The 15,583-nt window shown below is 33.6% G+C and overlaps 2 protein-coding genes across 3 annotated transcripts; one reads left to right on the top strand and one right to left on the bottom strand.

The window, feature by feature from the left end:
• Positions 1 to 6,248: 6,248 nt before the first annotated feature.
• LOC128228711 (complement C1q-like protein 2) lies at positions 6,249 to 15,523 on the bottom strand. 2 transcript variants are annotated; one of them, XM_052940178.1, is made up of 3 exons: positions 15,448 to 15,523; positions 7,436 to 7,496; positions 6,249 to 7,242 (listed from the first exon to the last, which is right to left on the bottom strand). In XM_052940178.1, the coding sequence occupies exon 3, from the start codon at positions 7,214 to 7,216 to the stop codon at positions 6,524 to 6,526; it is 693 nt and encodes a 230-aa protein (XP_052796138.1). In that variant the 5' UTR covers positions 7,217 to 7,242; positions 7,436 to 7,496; positions 15,448 to 15,523; the 3' UTR covers positions 6,249 to 6,523. The 2 variants fall into 2 exon arrangements, with proteins under 2 accessions (XP_052796138.1, XP_052796139.1); XM_052940179.1 differs by having other exon boundaries at positions 7,436 to 7,493; positions 15,448 to 15,512.
• On the top strand, positions 8,767 to 9,648 carry LOC128226059 (girdin-like). The gene has a single exon (XM_052935957.1). It carries the CDS (start codon positions 8,767 to 8,769, stop codon positions 9,646 to 9,648), a length of 882 nt encoding a protein of 293 aa, XP_052791917.1.
• Positions 15,524 to 15,583: the final 60 nt, after the last annotated feature.

The following is a 15,583-nucleotide window of genomic DNA, read 5'->3' as shown; positions in this document are numbered from 1 at the left end:
ATACTTGCAATTTCAGAACTAATGCCATTTGGAATATCTCGGCCATTTTTCCATCGAAAACAACCTCGGATGTATGCCGGTACAGACGTAGTTCGTAAACAATTCAATAATGTTTTAATTAAGTTAAGTGTTTAATGTGTATGTCGTAAATCTAAGTTTAAGTGTTTAAATGCATTAATAATTAAGACTCACAAGAGTAACGTAATTAAATTAAACTGTTTAATTGAACTCAGTACGCGATCTACATGTAGTGTAGTTAAATGCTAATATTTCTGACATTGTAAACCGTCCATGCATAACCAGGGTTGTCTTTGATTGAAAATGGCCGAGGAGTTCCGAATGAACTACTGCGTACAAGTATCGGTTAAATCGGCTATTGGCTTATTTATCGTATAGCTACGGAGTTAACCGATCGCGATCGTTAGATTCTGTAAACAAAGGAAATCTGGCATTGGATAGACCTCAGCCATTTTCCATCGAAACACCCTCAAATGTATATGAACGGTTTGCAATGTCAGAAAGCTACGTTGAAAGAAGACCGCCTAGAAGTTTCAGTTTAGCAGTCAAACATAAAGACTTTACTCTTGGGAATCTTAAATTATTTATTCAATAAGTCACTTCACTGGCAATCAGTTCCAACTTAGATATACAAAGTACACTTCAATGAATTTATACTATTTTTTAAAAGTTTACGAATACTTCTACTAATGTTCCGGCATACATCTGACGTTGTTTTCGATGGAAATGGCCGAGGATTTCTGACTGCCCCGTTAATTGTTGTGCTGAGCAAAATAAGAAGAAAAAAGTGTGATTTTAAACACTGTCTAGTGTCTACAGGCAACACCGTTGCGTACATTATTATAAACGAACCAAAATATACATGTAAACTGATAATCGTCTCAGGGATCATTTAATCGATTAAAGGCAACCTTAATCGTACATGATCTACATTAATCGCCAAAGGTAAACCTCCATTAAATATGCAAAATGTTAATTTCATACATTCAACTAACCTGTGGTGTAGATGGTGCTTGCTTCGTCTGTCCCTCTTGGCCTGCAGTTACGTGACCAAGATCACCACGTGATTTAGAGGGATTTACATACCGCTGTTCAAGTTTACTGTCACCTGGATGATCGTATCCTTTCTTCGATGTGGACGGTGTCTCAACTTTCAATCCAAATTGGTTTATAGTCAAATGACCGTTCATCTTCAGTGATGTGGACAATGTGTCTGTCCTCCGTTCAAATTGGTTAACAGTCACGTGACCGTACTCTGTATTTGATATGGACTGTCTTTCTAGCTTCTGTCCAACTTGATTAGTAGTCACATGACCATCCATCTTCTGTGATGTAGGCGGTTTGTCTACCTTCAGTCGAAACTGGTTTGCAGTCACATGACTGATCTCATTCTGTGATGTAGACGATCTCAATCCCTTACGTTCATCGGCAACTGTCCTCGTCTCTTCATCGTAAGGCATGTCCATTGTTTGGTTACATTAGCAACACGATATTTCCACCGTCAACATCATGCCTTGTCGAATTCATGAAAACAGAATATAATCCCAATATCACGTTTTAAACTTTAAATATCATTTCCAAATTTTCAGTTATTTTTCCCAACACAGTTATGAAATAGTATATAGAGGTATTTCAGTTTGCTTTGGTACTAATTCCACACCGATTTGTAAAAACATATTATTTTCCATATTCAAAAATGTTTCTATTGCTTAAAGTGTGTTTCGTAGCAAGTCAATTGTCTCCAACCTTTGATGTGCCCATCTTCAAACCCTCCATTAGCAGGCTCGTCCCATGGGCTCAAAAGGCTTATGGCTTTATGTTACCATATACATCCGGAACCCGGCTTCACGCTGGAAATATCAATTTCACATTGTCATGAATGATTTATGATTTATTAATGAATCACGAGATATTGCTGTGAGTTTAATATTTAATCAATTTGTTATTATTAATAATAACCATGATCATAGCTTGAATGAGAAATAAAACTCTTGTATGGTTATGGTTTGTGATAACAGTATCAAATGGCTTGTAATAATTAATTAAACTCCATAAAAAGGAAATCACATATCACTACACAGATTATTTCCAAATTCCATTATATCAAATATACAAAATATTTATATACAGTTGAACCCCGTTGGCTCGAAATTGCTTGGCTCGAATTCCTCGTTGAATTGAAATGGATGTAAAGGACCGATTTCTATATACTGAAGGTAAGCATTCCCTCTTGGCTCGAATATTTCGAGACTCGAGGTATTTTCTCTGTTCCCTTGGGATTCGAGTCAACGAGTTTTGATTGTATTTAGGTATTTATGACCAAAAAAATATTTGCAAATATATAAAATAAATAAATACTTTTGTTTCTGTTGTCAAATGAATCCTATATCACCATACACATTATTTCCTAGAAAAATGCAAAGGTATATATAAATATAGTTATTCTTGTCATAAATACCTAATGTTTTGTATTCCAAACTCCTGTTTAAATCCCTTAAAACTGAAAGCTATTCTCCGTCTAATACATAATTGAATTTCAAGTGAAATGATGCATTTACCTCGCTATTATATATGCATCACAACAACCAACAACAAAGCAATGTATCCAACAACAGCGTTTCATAAATAAAATCGAACAGGCAATAAGGGAAAGATATTATGAATCGTTCATGGTTGACATTTGTATTGAATTTCAACCAGAGTCAAAGATGTGCAGGTATTGATTGATTTAGTGTCTTTCACCACGTTCGCTGCCAGACAAGGGAAAAGTCCGACTAGGAACAATGAAGATGGCGGAAGTGACGCGTTGTATTTGTGGGCTTAAACTACTTGTAATGTGTGAAAAGAAAGCACTTTTATAAGGTGGATTCTGTAAGGATTGAAAAGACTTCCTTTAATCGAAAGCTGTTTTGACGTCTTTTCAAATACTGACAATTGAAACACTGCTGCAGCTTTGAGATTTTCTGCTTAAAATAGCTTCATCACTGTCAAGTGCTTGTAATGCGCGAGAAAAGGCACTTTGATGAGGTTGCTTCTGTTCAATATTCTTTTCAAATACGTTTAACACTCGCTAGGTCGAAGTCGTTGGAAATCACCGAAAAACAGAACATGTCTTACTTAACCCAAAATATTCGAACATGTTCGACATAACCGAATATCGAGAAAACAGAGTTCGAAATAGAGAGTTTCGACTATACGTACAAATGAAGCGTTGAGATTTGGAACTGTAAAAAGCTTAAGCTTTTTATGTAAACTAATATTCACAACCAATGCTATAGAATATTGACGAGTTTATTACATCAACATGCAAAATATAAAATAGAACTGTATACGTTTAACTTTGTCATGTAGAAACACCGTAGATAACCAGTCAAAAGTTCGTATCGTCCTTCTTTTTTCTTTAAGGGACTAGACCCCAGATGATTCATTTGCAAGGCAAAAACAAAAATGTAAAAAAACTTACATAAAATATTTATTTTTGTGTACAATGCATGGAATCTTACTTACAGATATACCACATGACTTTTTGCAAATTCAGCCTTCGTAGTTTTTACGTATTTATCAAATTGAAAAAGTACTGGGTATATCTAACCAGTAAGTTTAAAAATAAGTTGTTTTATTCATAGACACTCATCACATGACTTGCTCATGTTAAATAACACACAACATGGCCTGCCAAAAGGAAGGATAAGCAAGGAATAGGAAAAACTGATGCGAAACAACGTAGACACAGAGCCCGACAGGTAAACACTAGTGATGAAATTGATCGATGGAAACCTCTCGGAAAGAAATTTTTAACCACGGCTAAAAATGACAGCACATTGGCTAAACAGTTTATTGACAGGTTATTCTGCGGAGGTTGTTAATCCATCACGTGCCTTGAAAGACACCATGCAGCGCTATTTTTGAACAGGGAAAACTCAGCTGAGACAGCGTATGAGACGACCTGATTGTTGCGTATATTCTTTAAAGCATGTAAAATGATTTCTAATCGGTCACATACCAGCCCGTATTGACACTTCTACGCTTGTTTTGAGGAAATACTGTATTTGCCGAATTTGGTACCATCTGGTGTCTAGTCCCTTTAATATATATTTTTGGTTCGATTGTCAATCAATGCGAACTAGCTTTCCAGCTGGGTCTGTATTCATTAAACATCGCAATTTGAAATTTATATTAAATACGGTGTGTACGTTTTTATAACGTTGAAGTGAGTATTTTAAATGAAGCGACTAACAAAAATGTATGTCAGAAATAATCAAATAAGTTTTAAAGGCTCTTATATGAATACTGGCTGAACTTGTCTATTTAGAATTGCATTTTTGATAATACTTTTGACGCCATTTGAATGTCTAAGTACTACAAAATGCACATTGGTCTTTCTCGGTCATTCTTGCTTGGAAATTGGAAGCTGAAATTAAAATGTTTCAGTAAAATCACTTACCGTGGCGTATATCCGTTAACATTGTAAAACAATTATCGCATGGCAGGTGGTTCTAGCACTGTCACAGCGAACATGTTATACATTATGGATAGCGTACGGCGCCTGGAATTCGCTGATTATATTTCATCAAATATCCATATTGATTGTAAAAAATAATTGTTTCAGTATTGTTTCCCGTTTTGTTTTGAATAATCAGGCATTTCATTACATCTTTAAAGTCAAACAAATCACGTCTTGGCAACAACAACAACAACTACATTTATTGCATAAACAATTGAAATATCGTAAAAGCAATTGATTCCTGCAACGTAAATAATCACGTGAGGGTATCAAAACAAACACAAACAGATTTCAACATAAATAAACTAATTAACTGCATTGAGTACAACTTTTATTAAGATTAAATTAAAACCATTCATAAGTATATAGTAATGCTATCTTTGACATGAGTACGTGTATTTATTTAAACCTTGTGGTCAAGGATAACTCGTGAAAGTGCAAGCACTTATTTCCAACGGTGTCCGTTGTTTTTGCAGAAGGGACAACACGCGGTCCGGGTGCGATACCCTAGCTCTTTTTCGAAGAGACCCATTGGTTCTTTTACGTGCTCGGCGAAAAGCACCGATACACGGGGTAAAACTTTCCTGGGTTAAACCAGTACTGAGTACACCAATTTTCCTAGACCTGTTCTTTAAATGCCGAGCGCCAGGCAAGGGAGTTACTTGTACCAACTTTAAACGTATTTCGGTATGACGCGGCCAGGGATCGAACCCACGACCGCCCGCTCCGTAGGCGAACACCTAAACCACTAGGCCACGGAGACGGTTAAAAAAGACGGAACATATCTGCAAGGATTCGCAATAAAACGCATATCGACAGTTAGTATATATATCTTCTTACATTGCTTACTTTTCATATTTGGAAGTTGTTAAAGGGACTCGTTCATGGTTTGTAATATGCACTTTTTACGTTTTTTTATTACGAAATAAAGTGTGGCAATTAATTAGGTCTGGAGTGTTAAAACTTAGATACTGACGGCTGGAACCCTTCAACAAATGCTTATATATGCTCAAATGTTGTCTATAAATCCACACTTTTGAATTACCTTTTTTTTATTTGATAGTCTGGAACATTTTCATATTGTCGAACGATTTCCTTCGTAAAATTTCAAACTGAATTTAAACAAATCCTGTATCTCTTCCCAAAATTTGCCTACCTCCGGATTACACCAAAAATTTGTTTGATAGCCTGAAACATTTTGACAGGAAAACATATGTATATTGTCGAAGGATTGTTTTCGTAAAATTGCAAACTAAATTTCAACAAATCGTGTTCTCTTTCCAAAATTTGCTTACCTCCTGATTCCAGCAAACCTTGTTACAAAGAATACATATTTTACTCTTTCGCTGTTTTACTCATGCAAAATATTGTACTTTAAAACTAATTAACAAATGGAAATTTGAAACGATTTCATTTTATGGTCTTCTCGATCCACCCTATAAATTGGAAGGCGCTTAATGCTAGCAATATTATTTTTGTCGTAATTCAAACATCATTGTTTATATAAACAAATCGTTTATTGAGTTAATCAAATTGCTACTTGATATAAACATTATCACGTAGCAACAAGCAGGGGCGGGTCCAGCATTTGACGTTAGAGGGGGGGGGGGGTAATTTAGGGGCGTAAGATTTTGCCTCACGAACCGTAATTTGGTTAAAGTGTGGTGGGGGGATGTGTGGGGGTTAGGGTAGGGGACAAAGACAGCATATTTTTTTTTTCTTTTATGATAATTGCTATCTAAAAGATGCAAAACGATTTCCAATTGATGATGTACACAATTAGTTTCATTTCGCCAAAATGTGGTATAAAAGTTAAATTTTGATAAGAACGTAATAAAAACACAAGTAAAACGATAACACGGAAATATATATTTTTAAATTATTTTTTTTTATGCTATTTTGATGTTTTAAGTAAACAAACTTGTGCCTCTGCGTACAAATAGTTGCAGTGTTAACAATACAGAACTTATTATTTTAGACTAGTCATATTTTATACATATACTAATACAACAAGACGCCAGAGAACGTAGAAAAGTGAAAATTGTCACTCGAGTCGATTGTAGCGTCCGGAATTTCAAACACTTGTACCTGGACCGCCTGGCCGTGACTCACGTGAATGATACACGTGTTTCCGCCCATGGACTGTGCCTGCCGCGGACCGGAAACCACGTGCGGATTGGCTACGGCGTCGACTTCATTTACGCCGTTAACGACGAGACGAACGAACGTCGACGTCGTGGAATCAAAGTGATATGTGAAGAGGTAAACGCCAGAAAGCGGCGCCGTAAAAGCGCCAGTGAAAGTGTTGTAGACATTTCCGTCATTGAGAAGAATTCTGTCAAACTTGATCGCTTCGTTCGTCATGTGCTGTTTCGACTGAGACAAGTAAACGGAAAATGCAGCGTTGCCAACAGCCCGGCGTTGACGCGACAGCAGCCATGGCGGAAGTCTCGGCGTAGTTGGAGCATCATGGTTTATGTTTTCTCCTGAACGGATCGAGTCATCGTCCTTATCCTCACGTGAAGGAGCTTTTTGAGATTCCATGTTTTGGGCTGCATGTTTGTGCTCTAATTCTTCTATTTTATGTTTAAGATCCTTAATTGTTGTTTCTTGAAGTACATTTTCTATCGTAAGGTTTTCTATATCTTTATGTAATGCTGAAACTTCTCGCTTTAGTTCAAGCAATATGTCCATAAGGCTGTTCTCCTTGTTTTCCAATTCTAGACAAAGAAGATTTGGTATTAAAGTTAAACACACAAAAGCAAAAGACACATTTTTCAACATTTTGGAGTTTTTTTAACTATTGAAAGTAGCGTGAATCTATCTTTGCTAGTATTTAAACTACATAAAGTTATTCTTAATCAATTAGAACCTACATCTCACATGAACATTGATAACAGCCCTGATACATACCGAACGAAATCTAGAACTTGGAAACCAAAACACTTCACTACCTGTAGTGGTACTGCCACTGCTGAAATAATACGATACCAAACTGTTATTTGTCCCACAACGACCTTTTCTGTTTATCCTCCTTATAAGGTCAGTGTCGGTTTTTATAAAAACATCTTAAAGGGTCTTCACACTGGATGATACTATTGCAAGAAGAAAAAAATGTCAAACACTTTTAATCTTACTTACTGATGTATCACATCGCTTACGACACATGCATCTTTTGTAGTTTTTGCGCATTTTTCCAATTCGAAATTTACTGGGGTTGTTTACCACATAAATCCCATTAAGTTTAAAAATAGTTTCGGTATATTTACCTGTACTCATAAACAGATATGATATAAACTTGGAAACCATTATGCGTTTTTTTAACGGGGAAACACTGATTAGACAGTCACATGATTGTAGCGTTTATTATTTTAATCATGTAAGGGGATGTATTATCAGCCTCATGCTTGCTCGCATTATCAGTTTTAGGATCGTTTTTTTTTTTTTTGGAAATACTTTATTTGCCGAATTTGGGACCATCTAGCCCTATTATGTCATTTTCTAATTTAAGTCATTTTCTAATTTAAGTCATTTTCTAATTTAAGTCAGTTTCCTAGCTTATGTTTCTCTCTTATCATATGATAGAACTTAACTAAACTGAAATACTTATTTTTGATAATTAAAACAATACATACGTTTACGTTAAAAACATAAATACTGTTATTGTAATTTGACTTTAAAAACGATAGGAAATTGTCTTATGTTAAGAAATGACTTAAGTGATGTCCCCTTGGTACTGACATGTTTTTCTCACCGGTAGTGTTAAACTTGGATTCAAAAGTGTTAAATAAAGTTAATAACTTAAATATTTAAACCAGAAGAACAAGGAAGAGATGCGGTAAACAATGATTTATGTTTAAACAAACTTAGAATTAAGAAAATGTGTCATTTGTAACTTTTATAAACTTCGGTCATGGTTCGTATTGATCAATGGGCGCAGCCATATTGAATTATCGATGAGTTAGTAAATATTAAGATAGGGGATTAATGCACCGGCTTGAAAAACTGTGCTCAATAAAATTGAATGTATACTTCACGCCAAAGATATAGAGGACAACTGAAAATAAATGGCCGACTCGACAAAGCGAAAGCATAGCAGCACAAGCTCTTGTGATCTAGACAGCAGTCATACGTCAGAGACACACAAAAATATTACAACTAAAAATACATCACTAAAACAAACTAAAAAGAAAGGCAAAAGCGATGATAAAAGCTTGAGCGTAGAAAAAAATCCATACACAAAAATGTCTGAATCTAAGGCAAAACAAACTGAAGACAAACGAACAAGTGAAAACAACTCCGATGCTGGAAACAATGAAAGCATAGAAAACTCATTAAAAGAAATAAACAAAAAATTGGCAAATGTCATAACAAAGGATGATGATAGTCTGAGAGGCATGATGACAACTTTAATAAATGATATGAAAACCGATTTGTTAAAATCTTTTGAACACAAAATCGAAGTACTGGAGTCGGCTTTGCATGATTCACGGCAAGAAAATGAACAGCTGCAAAAAAGAATAGAAAATTTAGAAAAAACATGTGAGAATGAAAAAGATAAGGCCAGTCAGAAAACGGTCGATATGAGAAACGTCACTCTTCTTCAAGGCGGAAAACTTAATGACCTTGAACAATATAGTAGAAGGAATAGCCTCAAAATTGCCGGAATCCCAGAAACAACGAATACGGGCAAAAACTCGTATGAGACTGCGGAGCAATCTACAAAGAAGGTCATTGAAAAACTCAATTCGACCATTGAATGCCTAAATTTAAATACAAGTGACATTGATATATCTCACCGAGTTGGAAAAAAATACAAAGATAAGCATAGGCAAATATTAGTAAAGTTTGTGTCACGACACGTGCGAGACAAAGTCATGATGAACCGGCGAGTTTTTAAGGGTACACAAATTTTCATCAACGAGGATTTGACAAAACTCAACCAACATGTCCTGGGCAGTATAAGAAAATCGATTCCAGAATCAGAAGCGGTGTGGACATGGGGTGGTTCAATTTTTCACAAATCTTCAAGTGGCAAAATACAACCAGTCCCTTTCACTTCCTACAAAGAATGGCTAGGTGTCGACTGGGACAAGTCCATTCTGGGTCAGCGTCTACCTACATAATATCTTACACTGAACTTTAGTTGTGAAGTATAGCTGAGGAATGTGACAACAGGCTTTTCCTACCTGATCATTCCGTGGATGCACGATTTACATCTCAATACCATATTATCTGGACAATTGATATGAGAGAAAGGGACCCTTACTATACATTTTCTAAATATAAATTAGAAACCTTAACGTGATTTTTTTCTAAGTATAAATTAGAAACCTTAACGTGATTTTACATGTCGATCAATTATATCTCATAATCAAACACAGATAGCATCGTTCTCTAAAACAACTTAAAATAATTTGTATTTAGGATAATAGTTTACAGAACAAATTGTGTAATTTCTTAAGATATTGTTTCCCATTATAGTGTATACTATTTAAAGTAACATTATACAGGAAATAGAAATACAAATATATCAATCTTATAGTGTATAGAGAATGAAATTGCTTTGTTGTTGATATTTTGTTTAAAGTGCAGATTTTCATGTTCACTATGCATTGTGTATCCTTTTTATACGCACCGCTCAAATGAACAGGCTTAATAGATAAACCTAACTAAATCAAAACTGTATTAAGTGTATTTGTTTTCATACAACATAATTTTAAGGCTAGATCAATCATATTCAAAACTTTTATAACAGGTAAACATGTAATGTGTGTAAGATGGGTTTAAAAACTTAAACAGAAGTTTGTGCATGCGTGTATGTATATGTAAGTGTATGAAAATGTGTATATATCATACACAATGTTATGAATCACTGGTTACTTAAGTGTTTCATCACACTAATTTTTTTTATTTAGTTATGTGTCAAAATGTTTGATGAATGTATTGTACAAATTTGCTAAGCTTATTTTTTCACTTTTTGTATTTGAATTAGCAAATCATTATACATCGCCCTTTTATTTTAGATATAGCCGTGACTCATATACCCCAAAATGCATTAACTTATACAAGTTCATCAGAATCATGAACGAAGTTCAATTGTTTTGTTTTTTGCAAATGTCGCATATTTTATACAATTCAGTACTTTCTTTGTTATGGCTAAGTTGTGTCGTAGTTATTCTCAAGTTCGCTAAATGGAAACACAAATAGTATCATTAAATGTTCGGGGCTTAGGCAACACCGGTAAACGAAAACAAGTATTTGAGTGGTTAAAAAGTAAAAACTATGATATTATATTGCTGCAAGAAGTGCATTGCTCACAAAAAGTATTTTCAAAATGGAAGGAAGAATGGAACGGACCTTGTATTTTTAGCGGGAATAGTACAAATTGTAAAGGAGTGTCAATTTTTATAAATCCAAACGCTAATATAGAAACTCAACAATATACTGAAATTAAAGAAGGTAGAATTATTGCACTATATATTTAATTGAATGAAGATGAATTAACTTTAATAAATATTTATGGGCCTATGAGTTTCTGCTTGGAAATGACGAAAAAACGTTTATTATCGGTGGCGATTTTAATACGATTTTAGACCATACACTAGATAAAAAGAACGGCAAAATGGACACACACCAAAAATGTAGAGACGATATTAATAGTATAATCAACACTTGCCAATTAGTCGATATATGGCGATTGCTACATCCGTCAAAAATGCAATATACGTGGCACTCGAATAATAAACCTCACATACACTGTAGATTAGATTACTTTTTAATATCAGACAATCTATTAAATTACGTAAAAAGTAGTACTATAAAACCAGGATTTAAAACCGATCATTCTTTAATACAATTTACAATAGATAATTTAAAGGCGAAAAGAGGTCCGGGGTATTTTAAATTAAACAACTCTCTCCTTCTGGACAGAGAATATCAGTCCAAGATAAAAGAATGTATCCAAGAAACGATAGATTTTAATAACGATGCAAACCCAAACACATTATGGGAAATAATAAAAGGTTCGATTAGAAATGAAACAATAAAATATGCTTCACATAAAAAACATCTACTAAAAACAGAGGAGGAAAAGTTAATAAATGAAATAGAATGTATTGAATCACAACTAAATAATAACATCCCTGACTCTATTGATAACCTAACGCAAGCACTAGTACAAAAGAAACAACTCCTTGATGAAATCCGAACTAGACATATAAATGGAAGTATTTTAAGATCGAAAGCGATGCATGTTGAAAATAATGAAAAAAATACCAAATATGTTGCAAGTCTTGAAAAAAAACACGCAGAGAAGAAAACAGTATACAAACTAAAAGTAAACAATGAAATGGTGGTAGGGGTTAAAAATACACTACAAGAAGAAGTCAAATTTTACAAGAAACTTTATAGTAAAAGCACAGACCTAGAAGAAGACATGAGGAACCTATTTCTTAATTCTGTTAACAACAAGCTTTCTGAAATCTATAGCAACTCATGCGAAGGCCTACTTTCAATACATGAATGCGGAAATGCATTAAAAAACATGAACAATAATAAAAGTCCCGGCTCAGATGGTCTAACTACGGAATTTTATAAGATGTTTTGGAATGACATTAAGAATGCTTTAATTAACTCCTTAAATTTCTCCTTTCATAAAGGTCATTTGACACCGCTCCAAAAACAGGGTATAATTTCCCTTATTCCAAAACCTGACAAAGATTTAGAAAACCTATCAAATTGGAGACCAATCAGTTTACTAAACATTGACTACAAAATAGCAACGAAAGCAATATCAAATAGAATAAAACAAATTTTGCCAAAAATTATTGACCCTGAGCAAACGGGTTTTATCAAGGGTAGATACATTGGCGAAAATGTTCGACTTATTATTGAGGTCATGCAATATCTTGAAAACAATAATATGCCTGGGCTCTTATTCTTTGCCGACTTTCAAAAAGCTTTTGATAGTATTGATCACTCTTTTATATTTGATAGCCTTAAAAGTTTTAACTTTGGCACCGATATCGTACAATGGATTAAACTATTCTATAGAGATATACAAAGTATAATTATAAATAATGGTCATTTGTCGGAAGCATTTACAATTGAAAGAGGAGTAAGACAAGGCTGTCCACTTTCTTCAATTTTATTTATCCTGTGCCTACAAATACTATCAAGTTATATCAAGCAAAACCCTGATATTAAGGGAATAAATGTAGATTACGTGGAAATTAAACAATCACTTTTCGCTGATGATGCAACTTATTTTAATGATGGTTCAGAACATTCTTTTGAATCCTTGATCAAATCATTAGAAATTTTTTCAAAATGTTCAGGTCTAAACCTGAACACAAACAAATCCATAATTCTAAGAGTTGGTACGCTAAAAACAACAGCAATACAATATTGCAGATCTAAACCATTTATATGGACATCAGAATGCGCAACAGCATTAGGTATTACCTTTTACAACAATAAACAACTAACAATTGACAAAAATACCAACAAAAAGCTTGTTGAGTTTCATAAAACACTGAAACAATGGGAACATAGGAAATTAACGTTAATGGGTAAAGTAACAGTTGTGAAAACGTATGCTCTACCAAAATTAATATACCCATTTACAGTTTTATCGAATCCAAGCAAACAATGTGTTGAACAAATTATAAAAGCCATTTTCAAATTCCTGTGGGATGGTAAGCCAGAAAAAATAAAAAGAAATATTTTGTATCAAAACTATGAAAAGGGTGGACTTAAACTTACAAATATTGCAGCTTTCATTGACTCTTTAAAAGCTGTTTGGGTTAAAAGATACCTGGATGACACTAATAAAAGTCAATGGAAATTATTTTTTCACAAAAAAATGAAAATGTATGGAAATAATCTTATATTTGAAAGTGAAATGGATAAGTGTTTTATTAATAAAGTGTCAAAAAACGGCACATTTTTGAATGATGTTCTCCAATCATGGAACAAAATAAAACAAATACACGACTCTAATAAAATCAAAATTGCCAAAACAGTGATCTGGAATAACAAAACTGTTCGTAATATAGGAAACACTATATTCTATAAAAAATGGTATGAAAAAGGCATAAAGTACTTTGAGCACATTTTTGATTATAGAACGAATAAATTTTACAATTTTAATCAAATTGAATATTTATACGGCATACAAAGTTCCGATTTCATAAGATACCAAACCCTCATTAAATCAATCCCGATGGAAACGAGAATACAGCTTACTAAAGATGGAATTAGCCACACTAACAACACATCATTCAAAGAAAAAGTTGTACAATCAAAGCAATCAAACAATTTTCTTTACTTAATATTACTTCAAACAACATTAACTTCAGAACTAAAATGGACAGAAACTTTAGCAAGCGAAAATGAACATATGGAATGGAAACAAATTTATAGTAATATATACAAATCAACAATAGACAGCACCTTACGTAGTTTTTATTACAAGTTCCTTTTGAGAATAATACCAACAAATACATTACTTTTTAAGTACAAACTTGTCGATTGTACATTGTGCTCATTTTGCCATTCAGGTGTCGAATCCATAGAACATCTATATTGGGAGTGCCATGAAACACAACAGTTGTGGAACAAATTAAATAATTTTATTGCCTCAACAACAATTAACATCGTAATCAATAAACGTGAGGCTTTATTGGGATTAGTATGTAAAAACAAATATAGTAATGTTTGCAACTTCCTTATTGTTTTAATGAAATTTTATATAAACTCAACCAAGTGCAACAATAGACATCTATCATTTAATGCATATATGATGTATCTTAAATTAAGGATTAAAATAGAAGAGCAAATTGCTTTACAAAACGATAAGTACGAAGCTCACAATAAAAAGTGGGAAATACTGAAACTACATAATCAGTAAATGACACAAATAGCCATAACGATTCTTTTTTTATTTTTTATTTTCGTAATGTATGTTTTTGTTGAATTATTTAACAAAAATTAAATCTCTATTGTAGTTTTTACTTGTATGCATATCTTAGTGTAGGGGACATCACTGTCGTGTGTGTGTGTGTGTGTGTGTGTGTGTGTGTGTGTGTGTGTGTGTGTGTGTGTGTGTGTGTGTGTGTGTGCGCGTGTGTATGTGCGTGTGTCTGCGTGTGTGTATGTGTGTGTGTGTGTGTGCGCGTGTGTGTGTGTGTGTGTGTGTGTGTGTGAGCTTTACCATACTGATAGAAAATGCATAGAAGGTTATATTATATAAAGATGAAGATAATGTGTTATTACTACTCTATGTGAAAATAAATGAGAAAAAAAAAAGAAATGACTTAAAGGGGCTGTACTCCGTACGATAAAATAGCAAAAAAAATGAAAATTGTCGAAAACTGACATAAACTTGGTATCGATGTGTACAATGCATTGAAACTTACTAACTGAAGTACCACATAGTTTACAATTAATATATTTGTCGCAGTTTTTTTCGTATTTTCCATTAAAAAAGATTACTAGGTATGTCTACCTAGTACAATTCATTACTAATGCGAAATCGGTTAGTCGATGTTATCACGTGATATTACCAAGTTAGCTATGTAGCTTAAATATTCCACTGGTTCGGACATTTTGGCATTTGTTTTACAATTATGATATCAAAGAGTAAACAATTTTATTTAATAATTGTCCTGAGATTCGTTACAGAAAAAAACTTTTTTTGGTGCCAATCTGGTGTACAGTCCCTTTAACAGGTTTTATGAATACCGCCCACGATGCCTGTTTCGTTTAAGCATTCATATTGCAAAGAGCAAACAACATACAATATAATTAGAATATAATAATTTCTTTTTAGAACAATAAACGTGAATATTTTAAATGATATTCAAAGACAGCATATGTAAAGAACAAAGCTAGTATGCTCAGCTTTTAAACGGTTTACTTACATATATAAAATAATCCACCAAAAGCCCATTTGTGACCTGGGATGATATTCAATATTCAATTTAAGTAAATCTAAAGATCATGCATCATTGACTTCTTTCACTCTTTTGGGCAGTTATAAATAACAAGTTATCCGAT

The sequence above is a fragment of the Mya arenaria genome, chromosome 3, assembly GCF_026914265.1.
Source record: "Mya arenaria isolate MELC-2E11 chromosome 3, ASM2691426v1".
Lineage (NCBI taxonomy): Eukaryota > Metazoa > Mollusca > Bivalvia > Myida > Myidae > Mya > Mya arenaria.
This window is presented reverse-complemented; position numbering and strand designations above follow the sequence as displayed.

Coding starts and splice junctions, on each gene's coding strand:
- LOC128226059 (XM_052935957.1), top strand. CDS start 8,767: ATGTCTGAATCTAAGGCAAAACAAACTGAAGACAAACGAACAAGTGAA.
- LOC128228711 (XM_052940178.1), bottom strand. CDS start 7,216: ATGGACATATTGCTTGAACTAAAGCGAGAAGTTTCAGCATTACATAAA.